The 18,344-nt window shown below is 50.4% G+C and overlaps 1 protein-coding gene across 3 annotated transcripts in view; it reads right to left on the bottom strand.

The window, feature by feature from the left end:
• TSHZ3 (teashirt zinc finger homeobox 3) overlaps nucleotides 1–4,447 on the bottom strand; it is a 66,128-nt gene extending 61,681 nt beyond the window's left edge. The window contains exons 1-2 of one of the 3 annotated variants that reach the window (XM_074583012.1): nucleotides 3,527–4,447; nucleotides 2,466–3,006 (exon numbers count right to left, since the gene is read on the bottom strand). In XM_074583012.1, the coding sequence (XP_074439113.1) occupies nucleotides 2,466–2,505 (40 nt within the window). In that variant the 5' untranslated portion in view covers nucleotides 2,506–3,006; nucleotides 3,527–4,447. Of the gene's footprint in view, nucleotides 1–2,465; nucleotides 3,264–3,526 lie in introns of those variants that run through there. The other 2 variants (XM_074583013.1, XM_074583011.1) reach the window with 2 other exon arrangements.
• Between the last annotated feature and the right edge of the window lie 13,897 nt (nucleotides 4,448–18,344).

The following is an 18,344-nucleotide window of genomic DNA, read 5'->3' as shown; positions in this document are numbered from 1 at the left end:
TTTGTAATGAATATTTCTTAACTAACCTGTTATTTCTTAGCTGTTTTTTAAGGTGTTAAAAAAAAAAAAAGCAGCACCTTTGCTTTTACTGCTATTAGAAAAAGTAACATTTCCAATGTGACCAATAAAACAGCATTTCAGCGGGAAGCAATTATACACAATACTAAATGTTTAATGTGGCTATCAAAAAGCTAAAAGTTTAAAGAGATTACACTTCTGCTAAATATGAACGATAGATCGCACATCACGGATGATTCACTCGAGAAAGGAGGGAGAGACGGAGAAGGGAAGAGGGAGAGAGGAAAAGATACCTCCGAGAGTGTGTTTAGTGCAGAAACATTTTCCTCCTGCCTTCGCAGAGCCCAACATACAGCACAGTCGAATACATGAAATACTCAGAGGAGCTAGATCTTGCAGAACTAAATTAATGGTAGAAAATAGAATTTCCCAAGTATTAGGAAAAGTTCACCTTTTTGATTTACTTGGAAAGCGTTATTTGATGGCACAGGCCAGAAACGCAACGTATTATCGTGAAGCATTTGGCTACGATATTGTTTGCCAGATCGTATCGCTACCGTACTGCAAAACTTCCCAAACTTTCTAGCTGTTAGTGTATGGAGTAAGACTGCTAGAAAGTCTAGTTCTCTGTTTCAGAGGCACTGGATGAACCCACGCGTATGTCAAAGGAGAGCAGAAAGGAAATGTGGACGCAGTTATTTACAATTTGTATTATTCCCGCAATCCCTTGCTGTTTACTAAATTCGAACCACACCACTCTTGAAGCTGCCAGACAGCATGAAGGCGCTGCCACATTTTTCAATGCCCCTTTTCCAACACCGCCCCACCAAGCTGCAGGACTACCTGCTTCCAGTCGCTACCAGCACAGCTACAAAGGCACTACCAGTAACGCTGCCGGAGCCTCTGGCAAACTTCTACACCCGGCCCCCACGTCCAGAGCTTTCCTTTGGAAAAGGCGGATTAGGGAATGCTGGTCCCCCAAACCTGTCCCAAACCAAAGCCCATCCTGCTCCTGCACCTGAGCCAACCCCGTGCCTCTGGAAGCCCTGGTGGCATGTGGCTCTGTGGCCCATCCAGCCAGGAGCCCCTGAAGTTGCGCTGACAGAGAGTTGACAGGCCACGTGTGACGTCACCGAGTCTGGCGTTACCATGGCAAGTGATTTATTGATGTTTATCGGGAATGAATAGATCAAAGGCAGCCAGATGACAGGCGATCAATCAGCCATCAAATCAAGGATGGCAACAGGCCAAGGAAACCTTTTCCAGCCCACATATCCCCAACTAAGGATTACTGTAAAATTATGTGGGGCTTTTTTTTTTTCTTTTTTTTTACTGTTTGCTTTTCAGTTTGGCTTTTCAAAAAAATTCTGCTTAAGTTTAACAAGAGTTAACATTTCTGGAATAAGGAAAACAAAACAAAAAAAACCTCGCCAGGACAAAGCCTCAAAAAGTATTTCTAAAAAAGAAAAAAAAAAATGGAGGAAATTGTAAAGGCACTATCAGACACATTCGCCAGTCATTTGACAATACACAGACCCCCTTTTTTTTTTCTTGGGTTTCCTTTGCAGCTTCTCATCTGGACTCATAAATAAGAAATCAATAGGATTAACAGAAGGGGTTGCCAAAGAAAGTGACCAACAAGGTGGGTCTGTCTGTCCAGCAGAGACACCTCCAGCGTGATACAAGGGGAAGAGCGAAAAAGATAAAAGTTGAGCAAAGGAGCCAGTTCTGGGCTTGGATCTTCAAGTAACACTGCGGACCCTCCAACTCACTTTGTCCCTACCACTTCATTCACAGCGTGCCATGCATTTATACATACCCTATCTCTTTTTACAGAAAAAAAAAAATAAAATTAAAATTAAAAAGGAGTATTTTCACTGGCTTTCACAAACCATTTGCACGTGAGGGAAGGGGATGGAGAAGAAGGAAGACTGCAAGGAAGAGAAGCAAAGTAGGTGCCAAAGTATGGGCTGGAAATGGACAAAATTCGCCTCCTTCCCCCCCCCGAGCGTCACACAGACCGGCCGTGTGTACATGTGTCGTCGGTGCCCCCACACACCCGCCCGGCGCCCGCCAAGTGTCTCCCCCAGAGCCGAGCCGGGCGATGGCGGAGTTCGGAATAAATCAAAGTGGGTACCAAAGTAGGGAAAGGGCTTCCAGGCGCCCCCACCGCTGCCGACCCAAGGAAAAAAAATAAAATAAAATAAAATACAATAAAATAAAATAAAATTCCCCCCTCCCCCGCCGCGCCACAGCGTTGTGCCTCCAGACCAAGAGTTGCTCTGCGAAATCCGCGGCATGCGGGGAGCGGGGCATGGAGGGGAGGGAAGGGGGGGGGGGGAAGCCCGGTACGGACCGAGGGGCTCAGCCCGCTGGAAAGCGGTACCGGAGGAGAGGGAGGGAAGGGAGAGGGAGAAGCAAGGGGCCGGGGAAGGCGGCTCTCGTACCTGCTGCGCGCCGGGGCGCTTGCTGCTTCCTCCTCGGCATGCTGAGCTCCGGCGGCCGGCGGGGGGGGGCTGCCGGGGCGCGGGGGTGGGAAGAGTTGCTTTAGCCCCAGAGATCCGGTGAGCTGCTCCAGTCTCGGCTCGAGGGCTGGGTTGGGGATATATTTTTTGTTGCTGTGCATACACGATGCCGAGGAGGAGGAGGAGGCGGCGGCGGCGGCGGCGGAGGAGGAGGAGGAGGCGGCACAGAGGAGAGGACAGCCCTGCTGCTGCTGCTGCTGCTGGCAGAAGAGGGGGGAAGTTTGACAAATCGCCCCGGAGGAAGGAGGAGGGGAAGCCCCCCGAAGAGGTGTGCGGGCGGGAGGGCTGGGGAGAGCCCGCAGTCCCCCCCCACCCCACCCTGCGCCCCCGGTGCCGGGCCGGGCTGGGAGATCACGGCATAAAGACGGGGGATTTCTTGGCAGGAGCCGGCGGAGCCTCAGCCGGCGCTCTCCGCTCCCCGGCTCCCGGCTCGGCGCTGGAGCGGCGGCGGCAACAGGCGAAGCTTGAAGGGAAACGAGATGATCGCAGTGTCACTCAAACCGGCCCGCAAAGAGGGAGCGGGGCACCGCGCTCCCGCCGCCTCCCGCCCCGGACGGCACCTTAACTCTTTGCGCATCGCGCCGCCGGACGGACACGGCGGCGGGGAAGGGTCCGCCCGGGGCGGCGGCGGCGGCGGGGCTCCCCCCCCGCCTCCTCGCCGCGCCCCCTCCGCCGCCCAACTTCGCCCGCCGCCCCCGGCAGCGGCGGAGGGGCTCTGCCCGCCGGACGCCCCCGGGCAGGGCAGGGCAGCCCGCTCCGCTCCCCGCCGGCAGCCCTTCCCTTTCCGCCCCCGCGCACACCCGTTCCCCGCCGGAGCCCCCCCCCCCGCCTTTCCTCCTCAGCCATCCCCGCCACGCCGGGGCACGGGACCCCCCCTCCCCTCCCGGCGCCCCGCCGAGCCCGGCCGCCCCGCGGGGTGACAGCGGGCCGGGCCCCCGCCTCGCCCCGCACCTCGCCCCGCCGCCCGCCCCGGCCCCACTCACCGGCGCGCCGGGCAGCGGGCCGCCCGCCGGCACACATCCAGCCCGCCGGCTCCCACCTGGCTGGCGCCGCGGCCCACCGGGCTCCGCTCCGCGCCGCCGGGCGGGCTGTCGGGGGCCGCTCCGGCCGGTAACGGCGGCGTCTCCGCCGACGGAGCCGCTGCTCCCTGCCCCGCGGTGCCGCCGGCCGGACGGGCAGCGCCCGCGCACTCCCGGCTCTTCGGGCAAGCTCACTTTTCCCTCGCTTTCCCTGTTTAGGGGCGCTTTTTTTTTTTCCTCTCTTTTTTTTTTTGTTTGTTTTTTGGGAGGTTTGTGGTTTTTCTTTTTTTTTTTTTTTTTTTTTTGGTCCAAGTTCACTGCCGTGCCGCCGCGCTCAGTTCGGCGAGCGGCGGCGGCGGATCGATGCGCTGCGGGTTTGATTGCGCATCCCTGGGCGGCGGGGCCGCGCAGCGGCGGCGCGGGGGGCGCGCGGGGGCCGGGGCCGCCTCCCGCCTCCGCCGCCTTGCGCGCCCGGGCGCGGCCCGCACCGCGCAGCGCCGCGCAGCCCCTGCCCAGGGGAAGCGGAGGGAAAAACAAAACAAAACCAACCAAACAAAAAAAAAGCAGTAGCGATTTTTTTCTTTCTTTTTTTTTTTTTTTTTAAAGTTCACGGGGAGGAATTAAAAAAAAAAAAAAAGGATGATCTCACTTTTACGGTAAGATCAAAAAAAAAAAATCTCCACTCGCCCCCATTCTTCGAGATTTTGGGATAATTCCAAATACCTGACTAAGTGCAGATGTTGTTGCGTCTTCACATCTTATAAAGCCGCCGCGCCGCTCGTTTGCTCTCGCTTTCCTTTTCAAGTTGCAGGAAATTCAAACACTTTACGTGAAGGGTGGAGAAGGTTTGGGATTATTTTTTTTTTTTTTTGGATTGTTATTGTTAGGAGTTGATTATTTTTTTTTAAAAGCTGATCTTTAGGATGAAAAAAAAAATAATCGCAGTCGCCTAAAGTCCCCGGGAAATTGCTACTGTTGGGGGGAAACGAAACATTTCTTGCAAACAAGAAAATGGTGAGTTGTCAATTGCCGCTTCTGCTGCCAAATTCGCTCAGTTCCATCTCATTGATACTCGCTGGTTGCTCCGCACAGTTACAGTATCTGCTCACAAGAAGGAGCGATCAGATCTACTTAAGAGACGACACCGAGACGGTGTCCCCCCCCCCCAAAAAAAAAAAAACCCTTTTCCGTGTGTGTGTGGGGTGTGTGTGTGTGTGCAGCAGGACGGGGCGCGGGTTGCGGCGGGGCTGGCAGCCCGGTGCGGGCGGGCTCCGCCGCCGCGGCGGTGCATGCCGCTAGATCCGCCCTAACATCTGTCCGTCTCACCATTGGCGCATCCATCAGTGTCACCCCCGGCTGCACATTGCAACGACAACACATCAGACATAACACAGACCGGGATTCGGTACAAATAACCAACATACTAAACAACTTAACCAGGAAGGAGGGGACCAGCCGCAGCATAAGTATTTACAAATGTTAGACAGCCTCGGAAAACAGAGCGGGCTCGGCTGCGATTAATAACCCGCTCTTCCTCCCTCCCTCCCTCCTCCCCTTTTAAGTGGGAATTAGGAAAAAGAAAACCTAAATAAATTACGGCCCACCTCCCTCTTTCCTTTCCTTCCCCCCCCCCGCCCCGGAGGACGCGGCCGCGGGTCTCTCCGCCCGGCGGCGGGACCGGGGTGAGAGGGAACCGGGGAGCTGCCGGGGGAGGGAAGGTGGGGGGGGGGGGGCTGCTGGCCGAGCCGGCTGGGCATCATGGAGGATTTCTCCGAGCTCTGGCTGAAACAAACTTTGGGAGACTCGGCGGGGAGCCGGGAGCCCCCGGCCGGTTCTGCTCCTGCCCGGCCGCACCGGTACCGGTGCGGCCGGGCAGGAGCAGAACCGGCCGGGGGCTCCCGGCTCCCGAGGTCAGCCTGCTTCCAAGGAGCGGATAAACGCCGTGAAAAACTACAGCAAAATAAAAGTGATGAGGCGGGTTTAGCCATTTTCAGCCCTCTTAAAGGCTATTCTCAAATGGGCGAGAGCCCTCTCCAAAGCCGGGAGTTGTTCCCATCTCCCAGGAGCTGGCTGCAGAGCATCCCGAGGAAAACGCTGCAGCGGCCGGTCGCTAATTTTGAGGGGTTGCGAGTTGCAAGAACTTTTTTTTTTTTTTTTTTTTTCTTCTTCCCCCCCCTTTCATCTCCCACACTCTAAAGCCCCTCACCTTTCTCTAGCTCTGCGTTACGTCCAACCCGCCCGCTGCGGTGCAGCCCGTCCGCCCGGCGGGGCCGGGGCTCGGCGGGCTCCGCTGGGGCTCGGCTGAGCTCCACGTCCCTTCCCCCCCCGCCCGCCCTCGCCGTTACACTCCCTCCCCTCCCTAGGCGTGCAGTTATGAATTTAATGTCATGTGTATTTTAACAGACTCCCTAGCAGAGCTCTCGCAGAAGATGCTGGCAGGTTGCAACCCCAGCAGCTGAACGGTGTCACTAAAACAAAGGTTTGCGGGGGGGGGGAACAACCAAACCCCCAGCCCTGCCGGGTGCTGAGGTTGGTTTAACACCACTCACCTGGCTTTTCAAAGGACGGGCCACAAGCGCTGGTAGTGGGGGGTGATGGGCTTGTAACAGTGCACCGGTTTGGGATTGGGGGTGAGAAGGTGGGGAGTGAATGGGAAAAAGTTTCCATAAACAGTAATTGGAGGAACTTTCGCAGTTCAGTTAGAAATAATAACTCGTGTGTATGTGTGAGAGAGAGAGAGAGGCAGCAGATATACGTGCGCACAGACACATGCGCTGCGCTTACACATTCACAACTCTTTGTGCCAAAACGCTCAGGAAGTTGTGGAATAATTTGGTTGTTAACTATATCCAGTTTTTTAAGGAAGAAAAAAAAAATCTATTGAACTCTCTATCAGACGAGTTACAGAGGGAAATGCGGATTCCTTCATGTGCAGCGGCTTCTTTGGGGGTCACAGTCTATTTCAGAGAGCCAGAACCCGTAATTTTATTAAGTGTAACATTTACAAACATAATGCATAAAATCGATGACTGTATAGACTCCATCTACAAAGACTCAGCACATAAGGCTCAGCTCTAAGCTCGCTCTTCCCGGCAGTTTTAAACCAAGGTACCAATTATTTATAAGTCCCATAATTAGATAACCATCACTCCTGAACTTTCCACCAGCTAAGAATGTTTTATATTTCAACAGTGCGCACCGTTTAGTGCCCTTCTTTGTTGTATATTTTCACCGCTCATTTCATTCCCCTCCACGAAAACTCCAGCAGTTTCCCAAGAAACACACACCCACCCCCGCCGCCCAGGTCCGAGCGGGCTGAGCTGCTAAAAGGACCATTGAAATTAACTCTTGGCTCTGGGAATGGCCCGAGAGGACCCGTAAGGAAGTTTATTAAACTTGGAACAGCGTGTCTCAGGCTTTAACCTTTCTCTCTCCCGAGCAGCCTGCGGATCTTTCGCCACTTGTTCCTGTGCAAACAAGGAAGGGAGAAGCGTGCGTCGAGGTCCCCGCGTGCGTGTGTGGCTGCTGCCGGAGCCTCATTTGTTGGCACCGCTTGATTGCTTTCCAGGGGGTCAAACCCGCTGCGCGAACCGCTCCATCCCCGAGCGCTGCCCGACCGCCCCGGCTCCGCGGGGGCTCCTCCGCCCCTTCCAGCGGAGCCGGCGGGGACACAGCGGGTCCTCGCTGTCCCCGCGTCCCCCGGGCAGGCGAGGAGGGCCGGGCACTAGCCACACGGGGCCTTTCGAGGCGCCGGTTGCGAGGCAGCGGGAGCCCCGCCGGCCGAGGAGCCGCGGAACGGGGCTGTCGAGGGAGGAGGCGGCGCGCCCGGGGCCGGGCCGGCGGCGGCGGGGGGGGCCAAGCCCCGGGAGAAGGCGCAGGGCAGGGCGGCCGCCGGCAGCTCTTCCCCGGGCAGCCCCCGGCGGGCAGAGGCGCGGCCGCGGGCTTTGGGAGCAGCGCGGAGGCGCCGGCGCGGAGGAGAGCGCAGAGCCCGCAGCCGGGCGCCCACTGTCCCGGGGAAAAAAAAAAAAAAACAAACAACCCAACCCTCTCCCCCTTCCTAACGCCTCGCTGGCACCCCATCGAAATGCAAAAAGTGTGCGAAAAGTACTTCGGTTTCTCCCGGCGGAGAACAAAGAAGAAACAGTTTTCATTAAGGCTGGACTAGATGAATATGGATCTGACAAGTTTGTTTAAAAAGACCACTGCCCACGACCGAAAACGATACTCCACTTTTGTAAAATACAAAGTGTTGTCAATAACCATTATAGCAGCAGTAATAATCTGAGAGGAGAACAAAGACATTTTGTAATATCTACATAACTTTATTAGAGAAAAATTATTTTAAAATGCCTATGAATTCCCAAACCTCCTGAATACAAATGAATAAAAGTTTTTCTTCGGGCTAAAATCTTTGCTTGAATGTAAATTGTTTGGGTAAGTGAATTTACACAGCAGCAAAGTTTGTTTGTCTTAGTCCAGTAGCTTTGCTTTAACGAACCAGATGTTTTGTCTGTAAATTGTCCAGAGGACTTTTACAGTTCTGACATGTAATAAGCCCCAGAAAATCAGAACTGGGATAGCAGCGTCCTTGCGATCAGGACCAGGCATTTCGGAAAGAGCACGGGGAAAACAGATAGGGACGTGTAAGCACGCCCAGTGCCTTCTTATTTTGAAGCATTCCTTCTAAGCTGTAGGTAATCTTGTCCCAATCGATTCGCTTCCGTCTGGAGCTAAAAGTAATTCCTCACCTCACCCCAGACAGCACAAGTGTAGCCCCCTCCCCAAAAGAAAAAAAAAAATCAGCCACAGTGTGGGGGGAAACTTTGTCTCAGGAAGTCGCAGGGCGCTGCGGGGGAACTCCCGGAGCGGAGCGGGGCGGCGCGACCCGCAGCCCCCCGCACCCGCAGCGCTCCGCGGAGCTGCCCGCGGCGGGCGCTCCGTCCCTCCTTCCCCGCGGCCGCGGCGCTCTCCGGCGGTGCCCCTGCGGCGGCGAAGCCCCCAGCCCCGGGCCGGGCCGGGGGGGAGCAGCCCGCGCCCAACAACAACAACAACTTCGCGAATTAAACTTGGTCGGCGAGAGCGGCTCCCGGCCCCGGCTCTGCCGGGATGGTGCTGCAGGGCCCCCCCTCTCCGGGGCCCGGCCGGCCCCCGCGGGGAGGGAGGGGGGGGCAGAGGCTCCCTCGCCTTCTGCGCTGCCTCTCGGAGGGGAAAAGGCTGCGGCCCCCGGGCTCCCACTCGCCCCAGCCCGGGGAGGCGAGCCCCGCTCGGCCCGGCCAGCGCCCGCCCCGAGCCTCCCCCGCCCCGCTCCGCTCCCCCGGCACTTGCCGCTCTCCCGGGGGCTGCGCGTTTTGGGGAGGATACCTGCTCAAATAACATCTATCGTCGCGATTCAGCCCCGCTGCTTTATCACTCTTACACCCCCCCACACCACACCACACCCCCCCCCCCCCGAAAGGACTTGGGGTCTCTGAATCGGCCGCTGCTTTGAAGGAAAGAAGCGATGCCATTCAGAGCTACTGTAGCGTAATGTATTCACTTGGGCAGTAGGAAAATCTTTTATGAAAAATAGTTACAGATCCTGGAACTCCACCATACGTGGCAACAAAAGCTATTGTGTCAGCAGAAGGGGTTCAGCTAATTTTACCTATACAAAGTTTTACTAGCTGCAAGCTTTGGGAACGCCTTTGTGGAGACTGGCAGCGATCCTCAGAGCTGGCTGATTTGAAAGGCATTTGGAGGATCTAGGAGAAGGGGAAGGTGTTCCCCTCTTACTTCTTGCATCACCTGAAAGTTTTCATTGCACAGCTAACACAGCTGTTCCTTTGCTGACCGCCTGTGATTTAACGCAATAAAGATTTTGTTGTGCACCGATATGCTTTTCTTTTTTTTTTTTTTTAAAAAGGAGAAAATATATGAAGTGGGAAGTTGATAAAGCCTAACCTCGAGCAAAATCCTTCTTTCTTTTCACAGAAACTCCTTTCCCAGACGTTAGGGGTTTAGTGGTTGTTTTTTTTTATTAGTGATTTGCAGATAGTGCTTGCACTAAGATATGCGAGTTTCTCTTAAAAAAAAAGGAAGTTACCCGTCTGCCAATAACGCACCTTTGTCCTGCCGCGGGCACAGCCCGAGCCCCACGGCTTCGTTACTCCACCGCCCAGGCAAGGGGAGCGCTACCATCGCCCCCGACCGCCCCCCAGGAGCGCTGCCTGCGCCGAGGGCAGCTCGGTGCCCCCGGGGCGGGGGGGGGGATGCGCACCGGGCCGAGGATGACAACCGGCACCGGGGGGATAACAGCCGGCTCCGGGCCGAGGACGACAACCGGCACCGGGGGATAACAGCCGGCTCCGAGGACGACAACCGGCTTCGGGGTAACAGCCCCGTCCCGCAGCCCGGCCCCGGCCCGGCGGAGGTGCGGGCCTCCCCGCGGGCCTCCCTCCGCCGCCTCCGCGCCTGGACGAGCGTCTTTGATGTCGGGAATGAGACTGTGCAGGCCGGTAGGCCACGGCGTGGCACGCGGCCAAGGGGCATTTAAAAAAGACATAGAGGGGCTGCCGGGCCGTAAATCCTCGCTCCCCAGCGTGCCCAGCAACTACTGTTTAGAAGGGCCTTTATTAAATTTATTATGTATGAAGAGCGCAGGACCCGGATGACGCAGACCATGTGCAGGAGGGTTGAACTCCGCTTCCCCCCCCCACCCCCCCCCCTCCGCGGGGCTCCCTCCGCACACGCGGCCCGGCCGCAGAGGTGGGAGGGGGGGGGGAAGCGGAGCGCTGGGCTCGGCCCTGTGCGGCGGGACCCGGCCGGCACCCAGCATCCTCCGCCCTCGCCCCTTCTCCAAGAAAAATTAATGAAAAAATTATAAAAATGGGCTGTTTGGGCGCAGCCGCCCTGACGAGGCAGCGAAGAGGCCCCGAGCCCTGCCGGGGAGGCCGGGCGGCGGCATCCCTCGGCGGGGATGCTTTGCGGGGGGGGCCCGCGCTGCTGTTTGGCACCCCAGGACGCGTTCCAGCCTCGCCTTGCCCTCGGCAGCCCCATCCGTGCGCCCGTCCCCCGCCCAGGAGGTTGGTTCGGGAGCGGGTCGCTGCCGAAAATGGGTGTTTGTGGTCATGGGGGTGCGGGAAGCGCCGGGGCCGGAGCTGTGTTCTCCCGCACCGGTGACTGGAGTTTTGCACCATCCAGGTCAGGCGAGATGTGGAAACTGAGAAAAAAATCTGACACCGTCATTGATTCCCTTCTCTTTGTTCTCGTGTCATCCGTACACAATGGAGAGGAAGAAACGCGAGTTTAAAATTGCAATTAACCAGCATTGGAGCAGATTTCTTTCATTGGGTATTTATTCCTATCAAATCTCATTTCTCTTCTGAAAAAGCACTTCTAATTTTAAAATAAAACAGACGCTGTAAAATACCTTCTGTAATAAGAGTTGCTTAAATTATGACTGGATGTGCCTAAACAGTCATCTTACGGTTTCCCCACTGATTTTGGTCAGGTCTTGAAAGAATGGCAATTTTTTCCAATGTTTTAAAAGTATTAACTTCCTTTCAAACATTCTTTAACCTTTAATGTTTTGTAACTTGATGAAAAGGTCACTTTGTTCAGAGTGGATGCATCTGCTCCATAATTGTTCTAATATCAGGCAGAGCTCCATCCTAACACTAAATTCTTTTATGACGGGGTTTTTTTTTTTTTTTTAACATACTATTGTTAAGGTTACCATGAGTAATTGTTTTAAAGGCAAAGAGCTGCAGACCAAAGGATGCTCGCGCTTTATTTGATTTCACCAACTTCAGATGTTTAGAGCTGTATTCAGCAGATGACATCAGCTGAGCTCTGAGAAGAATAACCTGAAGGGTTTCACTTCTTCCCACTTGTGGGGGCCTGGGGTAGAACGGCGACAGAATAAATAGCTGGATTTATAGACTGAGCTGCATAACGAAATAGCACAAAATACTGAGTAACACTGCTTTGAACCTTCAGCAAGTCTGATCTGAGTATCTCCAAGTACTTTACAGAGGGCTCTGTCAGGAAGCTGAGGCATGGATGGGTTACGCCCTAAGAGCAGAGTGATGCCGGACATCCAGAGACCGTGGGACACCAGTGTCTCAAGAATCAGACTCAAAAAGCAATATGGTGGTAAAACATTGCTAATCTAATGATATTTTAGACTACTTGCTGTGAAGGCAACAGAAGCTTTTCAGCACATGTAAATCAATATTTATTATTAGGAGCGATAATATTTTGAATCTGCATATTTAGCCAGTTTTGCTATAGAGAACCTAGCTTCGTTCCCCTGTAAAAGATTAGGAGATGAATCCATTCGTTGCCACTCGTGGGCTGAGGATGCCCCTCTGAGGGGCAGCTTGGGGCCCAGCTATATGGGCAGACATCACTTATTCATGACACTGTAGGTGCTTGGCAAGAAGAGTGGTGATACCTGACTGTGTAACGGAGATTAGAGTGAGAACCTTAAATTGGTGCAATTAATCCCTCTAAAATACAACAAGATTTTCTAATTCTTACACAATTCAAACATCCAGAGAATATGTTTAATTAAAAACTTAGCTATACTTTTTTTTTTTTCAAAAAAAGGATTTTCTAAAAAAAACAAAGAAATGAGCTAATTATATTGCTTAGTATTCTAATATGCCTTTTTTTTTTTTTTTTAATAACACACTTTTCTAGCCAGGCCAGTCCCTTGAGGGCCAGTGCCTCATTTATAAGGAGGTCCCCAATGGGAGTTAAAAAGAGTCTATTTTATAAGAAGAAAATATATTCTGAAAGAGGAGCCATACAAAGATAACCCCACATCACATATATCAGTATGGAGGCTGGGACATGTATTCCAATAATGCAAATCTTCCCCTGTAATAATTTGCTCGTTAGTGTTAACGGAAGCCCAGATACTGATGTCTATGTATTTGTTCTTGTATTTTTTATCACGCTAATGCTTTTAACTAAAATTATTTTTTTAGATTTGCTTTATTTAATGAATTTAAAGGTCAGTCCTCTTCCTTTCCATATGCAAATCCTATTAATAGTGGAGGCTTGATATTAATGGGAGTTAATAGAGTAGATACCCCCTTCACACAGAAACCCCACAAGAGAACAAAATAATCTCAAGATAATTTCAGTAAATTTGTTGCTTCTTTCTCCCCTTTGATTAACGCAATATCAGGGTAACTGTACCTTGCAAACAGGAGTGACAGCCGGAGGGGGAATGGGAGGTGGAAGGGCAGGTGGGGCCTCCCCAGCTTCCAAAACGCAAGTCGCAAGAGAAGGGGCAGAGCCCCACCGCAGCCAGAGCTCATCACCAGTCACTCATGTCTGCAGGAGCCACCAGGACACAAGGTGCCATCACCAAGAGACCCTTCCCCATCCTCCGAAAGAGGGAACAGGCAACTTCTGCTCCCTTCCGAGGTCTCCACTTGGGAGACCACAGCAGCTGCTCGGAGAAAACCAGGAGCTGCTGGAGTTGATAAGGGAGCAAGTGAAGTTACTGCCTCTCCCCATTTCTGCTAGTTTTGGAGTTGTTAACTGTTTTGTCACTGCCTTTTTATCTACATTTGATGTAGCAGGACTCACAGAGTTTTTGATAGGGTGTTTTTTTTAACTACAGCTGTTGGTGTTAAAATAACAACGCTTACATGCCTATGGAGGGAGAGGTGGGTAAAGAGAAGAATAAAGTCATTGCTTTCATCTGCAGTCCCTGTAGGAAAGTGCTCCCTGTGCTAATGAGTGAGGAACAACCGTGTCTAGCCTCACTTACGCAATAAAGCTATCTATCTGCAGTGTTTTTCAAGCAGATGAATCCAGATACCAAACAGCAAAGCATCATTAGTCCAGAGCAGCGTCTTCCTTGGTGAGGAATAGAGACTACCCCGTGCAGCCCCTGGCAAGGCCAGCCCAAGCACGGCTCCTGCAGAACGGCCTCTATTTCATTAAGGGCAAGCCGAAGTAATGAGATTAAAAGAAGTGGAGAAAGGGATGAGTCATAGACCACAGAATGGTGTTAATTCCCCTCTTATCAAAGGGCACTAACCCGCTCCCTCTGAACACCAGGGCGCCTTGCAAAGAAAGCCAGCTTCACTGCAGCCTCCCTCCTGCTCGTCACTCCTGAGCTGAAGAAGTTTTGGGAAGTACCTTTTCTCAACCCGCACCTTGCAGCTGAGGTTACTCTACTTCGCTCCCAGACGCTGCAAGGCCTTTCACAATCACACCGTACAATAGCTGAATGCCCCTCCCAAAACTCCTAACACCTTAGTGGGTTTTTTTAGGGAAACCACTTTTTGTTTCCTTAAACTGATTTTACTTTTCCGCTGTTTGTACCTAAGGGATTTTTTTTTCCCTTAATTCCTGAACCTAGGAGCTGTTTCATCCTTTGAAAAAGGTTGTGTCTAAAAACTATAAACTGCCCCTAGGAGCTGTGGACAGAGCCCTGCAGTGCTCTTGGTCTGCCCGACCTCTGAGCTGCGGGGGCAGGAGCGACAGCAAGGACCGGCAGTGGGGTGCCCCTGAAACACACAGAGCTGCTGCTCCGATGGGTGGATACGTTGAACAAACGCTTTTCCCTCTGCTTGGCTGGTGGGATGTTGGAAAATCCCTTTGAAAGAGTGTCTGTGGGCAGCGACAGTCCTGGTGATACACGCAGCAGCCTCCATCTCTCAGAGGCGTTGCTTCTGGCGCTGTGGACTAAAGCAGATAGTATCACATCGTACCGTGGCTTACGTTAAGGTCACCTTTTCTTTCACAGCCTTGATGTGGCCATAGGTTTGGCAAGGGAAGGGCTGGAGGGTAGGGAGCAGGCTGGGATAAAAGGCAGCGCATTTCTGAGGAAGGCAGGGTTCCCAGGTCCGCAGTTTGGATTATAGGCTCATGCGCTCAAAACTCCCATCAGCTTCTATGCAAACAGGAAAGCATAGAATAAGGCTTGATATTTGAAGTGCATGACAAAATAAGACTTATACTGCTTACGTTTTGGGGAGATGAGTGCTGATCACCACACGCATCCTGTTTGCAGCCAAACAGCAAAGCTCTGTAATTGTCCAGGTACGTCAGACACTCGGAGAGTTTGCATTTTTACAAAACGTTAGCTATAAATTACTTCCACAAACAGGAGCCTGGACTCAATGGAACGACGCAGTTGTCTGTTACAGCAAATCTGGTACTCCCGGATTCAAATCTGCTACAGGCATTCCGGATTTTAATTAATATATTGTTTCATATGTATGAGTGTTTCATGTCTTTTTTTTTTTTTTTTTTGTATTCAGACACTGCGTTTTTAGTTTAAACAAAGCGTATTCTCTGTATTATTCTCCAAAGCAACTGAATAAATATCACAGACTTTATAGATCTGGTAGCCTTTCCAGCGAACAACGCAGCAGTCATGCTTCAGAGAAAAGGGATAACATCCTAGAGTGCAGCTGATAAGAGCAACAATTTACAAAGCAAGAGATCTGTTATGCAGTGAAAGCTTTATTACCATGACTTGATGTAACATCTACAGCACATAAGGGTTAATCATTGCAGCAGTTTGCAGCTGGTTTGTGCTCTCCGGGGAGCCATCGCAATAGACTCCTGCGTGTAAGACAGGGTCAGCGTTGCTCTCCCGGGGTCAGCGGGCCACGTGGTAACGCAACTCCGAAACTTGGGCTCCGAGGAGACACAGGTGCCAAACCCATTTTGTGGTCTGTTGTAGAGCGCTTCTTGTGGTTTTTCTTCTCCTCAATAAAAACACACACATAGCTCCGTGGTGTATAATTGGACGGCGAGTTTTCAGAGCTACCCATCAGCGTGAGTTTTCTGTGGCAGCAGTGGGTCCGTGAGTTTGCTGGGCACATGTAACATTTCACGGGAGACTTATTCTTAGTGGACTGAGAAAACGGAGCAGTCAATGCGGAGTTTAAGGGCCAAATCCTGCATAATTTGTTCAGTCTCGTGGTATAAAATGCTCACATGAGTAAAGTGAGTAGAATTGGACTTTAACATTTTATTAATATTTATCTTCTGCTGCTATGAGACACAACAATAATCAAATAAGAAAAACTTTAATCCTCAAATGCAGCTTTAATCTTCAAATTGGTTAGCTTATCAGAGGGGTAACATTTATTTTCAAAGACAGGCTGCTCGGAATGATCAGCTGAAACAGAAACCTGTAAGTGAAAGGATGTGAGTTTATTGGGCACTGTTGTCTATATTTATAGTTTCTGCTCAACCCATATTTCTGTTTTTATATGCATGTGTCAAAAATTAATATACGGCAAACTTCACCAACAGTTTTAAGAGATCCTAAAATATAATAAAATCAATAAATGATGTTCTGGCATAAATGTTTCTGTAGCTGAGGGTGGTCAGGTTCAAAGGGCAACATCTGACCATTTCTCTTTCCCACCCTGCTGCGGAGTAAGACCCTCCCCTCAACTTCAAATCACTGGGGAGAGGGTAATTTAAGCTATACTTGATGTACCCTATACATCACTGTCTTCAGGACCAGGTTTAAAATTAAACTCTGATGTACAAAGTTAAACAAAAATGAGATAAAAATTGGCAGGGGTTGAAGAGGGTCAAAGTAGTCAAAACACAAGGTAGACTATTGCTTCTTTTGATTTATGTTATTCTGTGCACTAAAAAAAATAAAATTATAGCTCTTGTGGAGACTTTTTTCATTGAGAATAACGCATTCCTAATTTGTTTTCTATAGACTTACAGGGCATTTGCTCTGGGAGATGGAAGCATGTATTTATTTATTTATTTATTTATTTATTTTGGCAGGGGCAGCATATCACCAACTGTTGGCAGAATATTCAAATTATCATCAGATGCAACCTTTGCCGCCCAGCGGCAAGTGAAAGAGAATAGTATTTCACCTTCCGGTAGCGGTTGTCTCACAACGCACACATCTATAACCTTATACGCGGATAGAGTTTTGCTTTCAGGCAACTCTCTTAAACGCAAACAATGTGCTATAGTTACATTTGGTAGCAGAAAGAAAGAGCTCAGTGAATGTTTCCTTTTGCATGTTACACATGCACATAATGCAGTTACCCTCCAGAAATTCAGTACAGGAAAGATGCCAAACAACAGATTCTTTTGAAACCAATTCAAGAAAATCCTTGCAGGAAGTTAATTTTTTATGATGTAGTCAACTTTTCCACATATTGCCATTTACATGGTTAGTGTGTGGACTGCAGGCAAAATAATTTGGAATTGTAATCTTTATTTTCTATAATATGATAATGAAATCAACTACTATCCCCTGGAATCAAATGAATTTCTCTGTGCTACTCCAGTGGGAGGAATAAAAGGGTTCTACTGGCTAAACTGCCAGGCTAATGGGAAAATGAAGAAAAATCAAGTCCTTGGATGGCGAGCAAATAAAAAATGCTTATTTTAAACATAATGGTGGACATATAAAGATCTTTAAATCTTTTAAAAACTGATTAAGCAAGCCTTTTCCAAAGGTTTTTAATTTTCGTATGAGAAAGTCCTATTGACTTCACACGGATTACAGCCGGCTGAAGTTGGGCATGTTCTTGGGCTGCACGAGGGCATTAGACCGCAAAGGCATCTAAACTGTCACAATGTCTGAACTTGATTTTAAATCTAACAGGAGAAAAACTTACGCAGTTCTGTGAAAAAAAAAAAAATTTTTTTAGAGCACCATTTCATTAATAATGGCAACGATGATTCTTTGTTGTTAATTTCGTGAGGACCTGTTCGCCATTTAATACGCAGATTTTAGTCTTTCACCAAAAGTCTCGGTGATCTATTGTGTAAAATGCACTTTGTATGTGTGATTTTACAGGATCGACCTGCATATATGCCTTTAATATTCCTAATTTGGCAAACGATTTACGTACTAATTAATAAATGCAATTCTTCACAAACACCTGGCTGGCAAGCTGGAAGAGCAGTAGGTACGCAAACAGCAGATTGTTCTAACAGACACAGCAAGCAAAAGACGGATCAAATGTTATAATGGGTCCACTGCTTGTGATCTAGTGTGCCAAACCCTCTGGATCTAACAGCTGGGCAATATTTTTTGTACCACTGATTAAGACTTTTTTTTTCCAAAGATCTTTTTTTTTTTTTAAAAAAAAACCCCAACCCCTTTCAGGTGACGTAGAAGCCTCCTGATGCGCTCTGTAGCTATAGCAGATCATGCGTAACAAAGAGCAGAGCAAAGAGCCAGCTGGTTAGGAAATTATGATCCAAAATTTTCCTACGTCCATTAGACTTTGGGAATCAGAAATCGGGATAACTATGAATTAAGGAGATGGTCACAAAGGTCACGAGGAATTGCTGCGGTATTCACGAAAGGTGTGAACACTATGAGAGCTGTAGGAGCTCAGAATGAAGGTCCAGAGAGAATACAGGAGCCACTCCGAGGCTAGTAGCTGCTCAGAAATCAGGTAAAGAACAAAAAGATATGAAAAATTTACAAAGAAGGAGAATATCGGCTGTTAGAAATACATGTAACCCTTTAAAATCATGTGCTTAGCATGAGTGATGTCTTTTGCTGTTTATCCATGCAGCAATTAGGAGTTCCTCCTTAGGAGAGCTGTGTGGCATAGAAAATGAACTGATTGATTCCTTCTTGCACCAAGTAGTTGATTACGGGTAACTGATTTGTTTTACAGCTGTTATACTAAGTGTGTTACTGTACACAATCATCGAAGACTAAGATGCGCCAAGGGTGCCTAAGCGTGCTTGCTCAGAGCTCGTCACAAGGGAAAGATTTCCACTGACTGCAGAGGGGTCTGGATTGGGCCTTTTCCATCCACCT

This window comes from Larus michahellis, chromosome 4, assembly GCF_964199755.1.
Source record: "Larus michahellis chromosome 4, bLarMic1.1, whole genome shotgun sequence".
In the NCBI taxonomy this organism is placed as follows: Eukaryota; Metazoa; Chordata; class Aves; order Charadriiformes; family Laridae; genus Larus; species Larus michahellis.
This window is presented reverse-complemented; position numbering and strand designations above follow the sequence as displayed.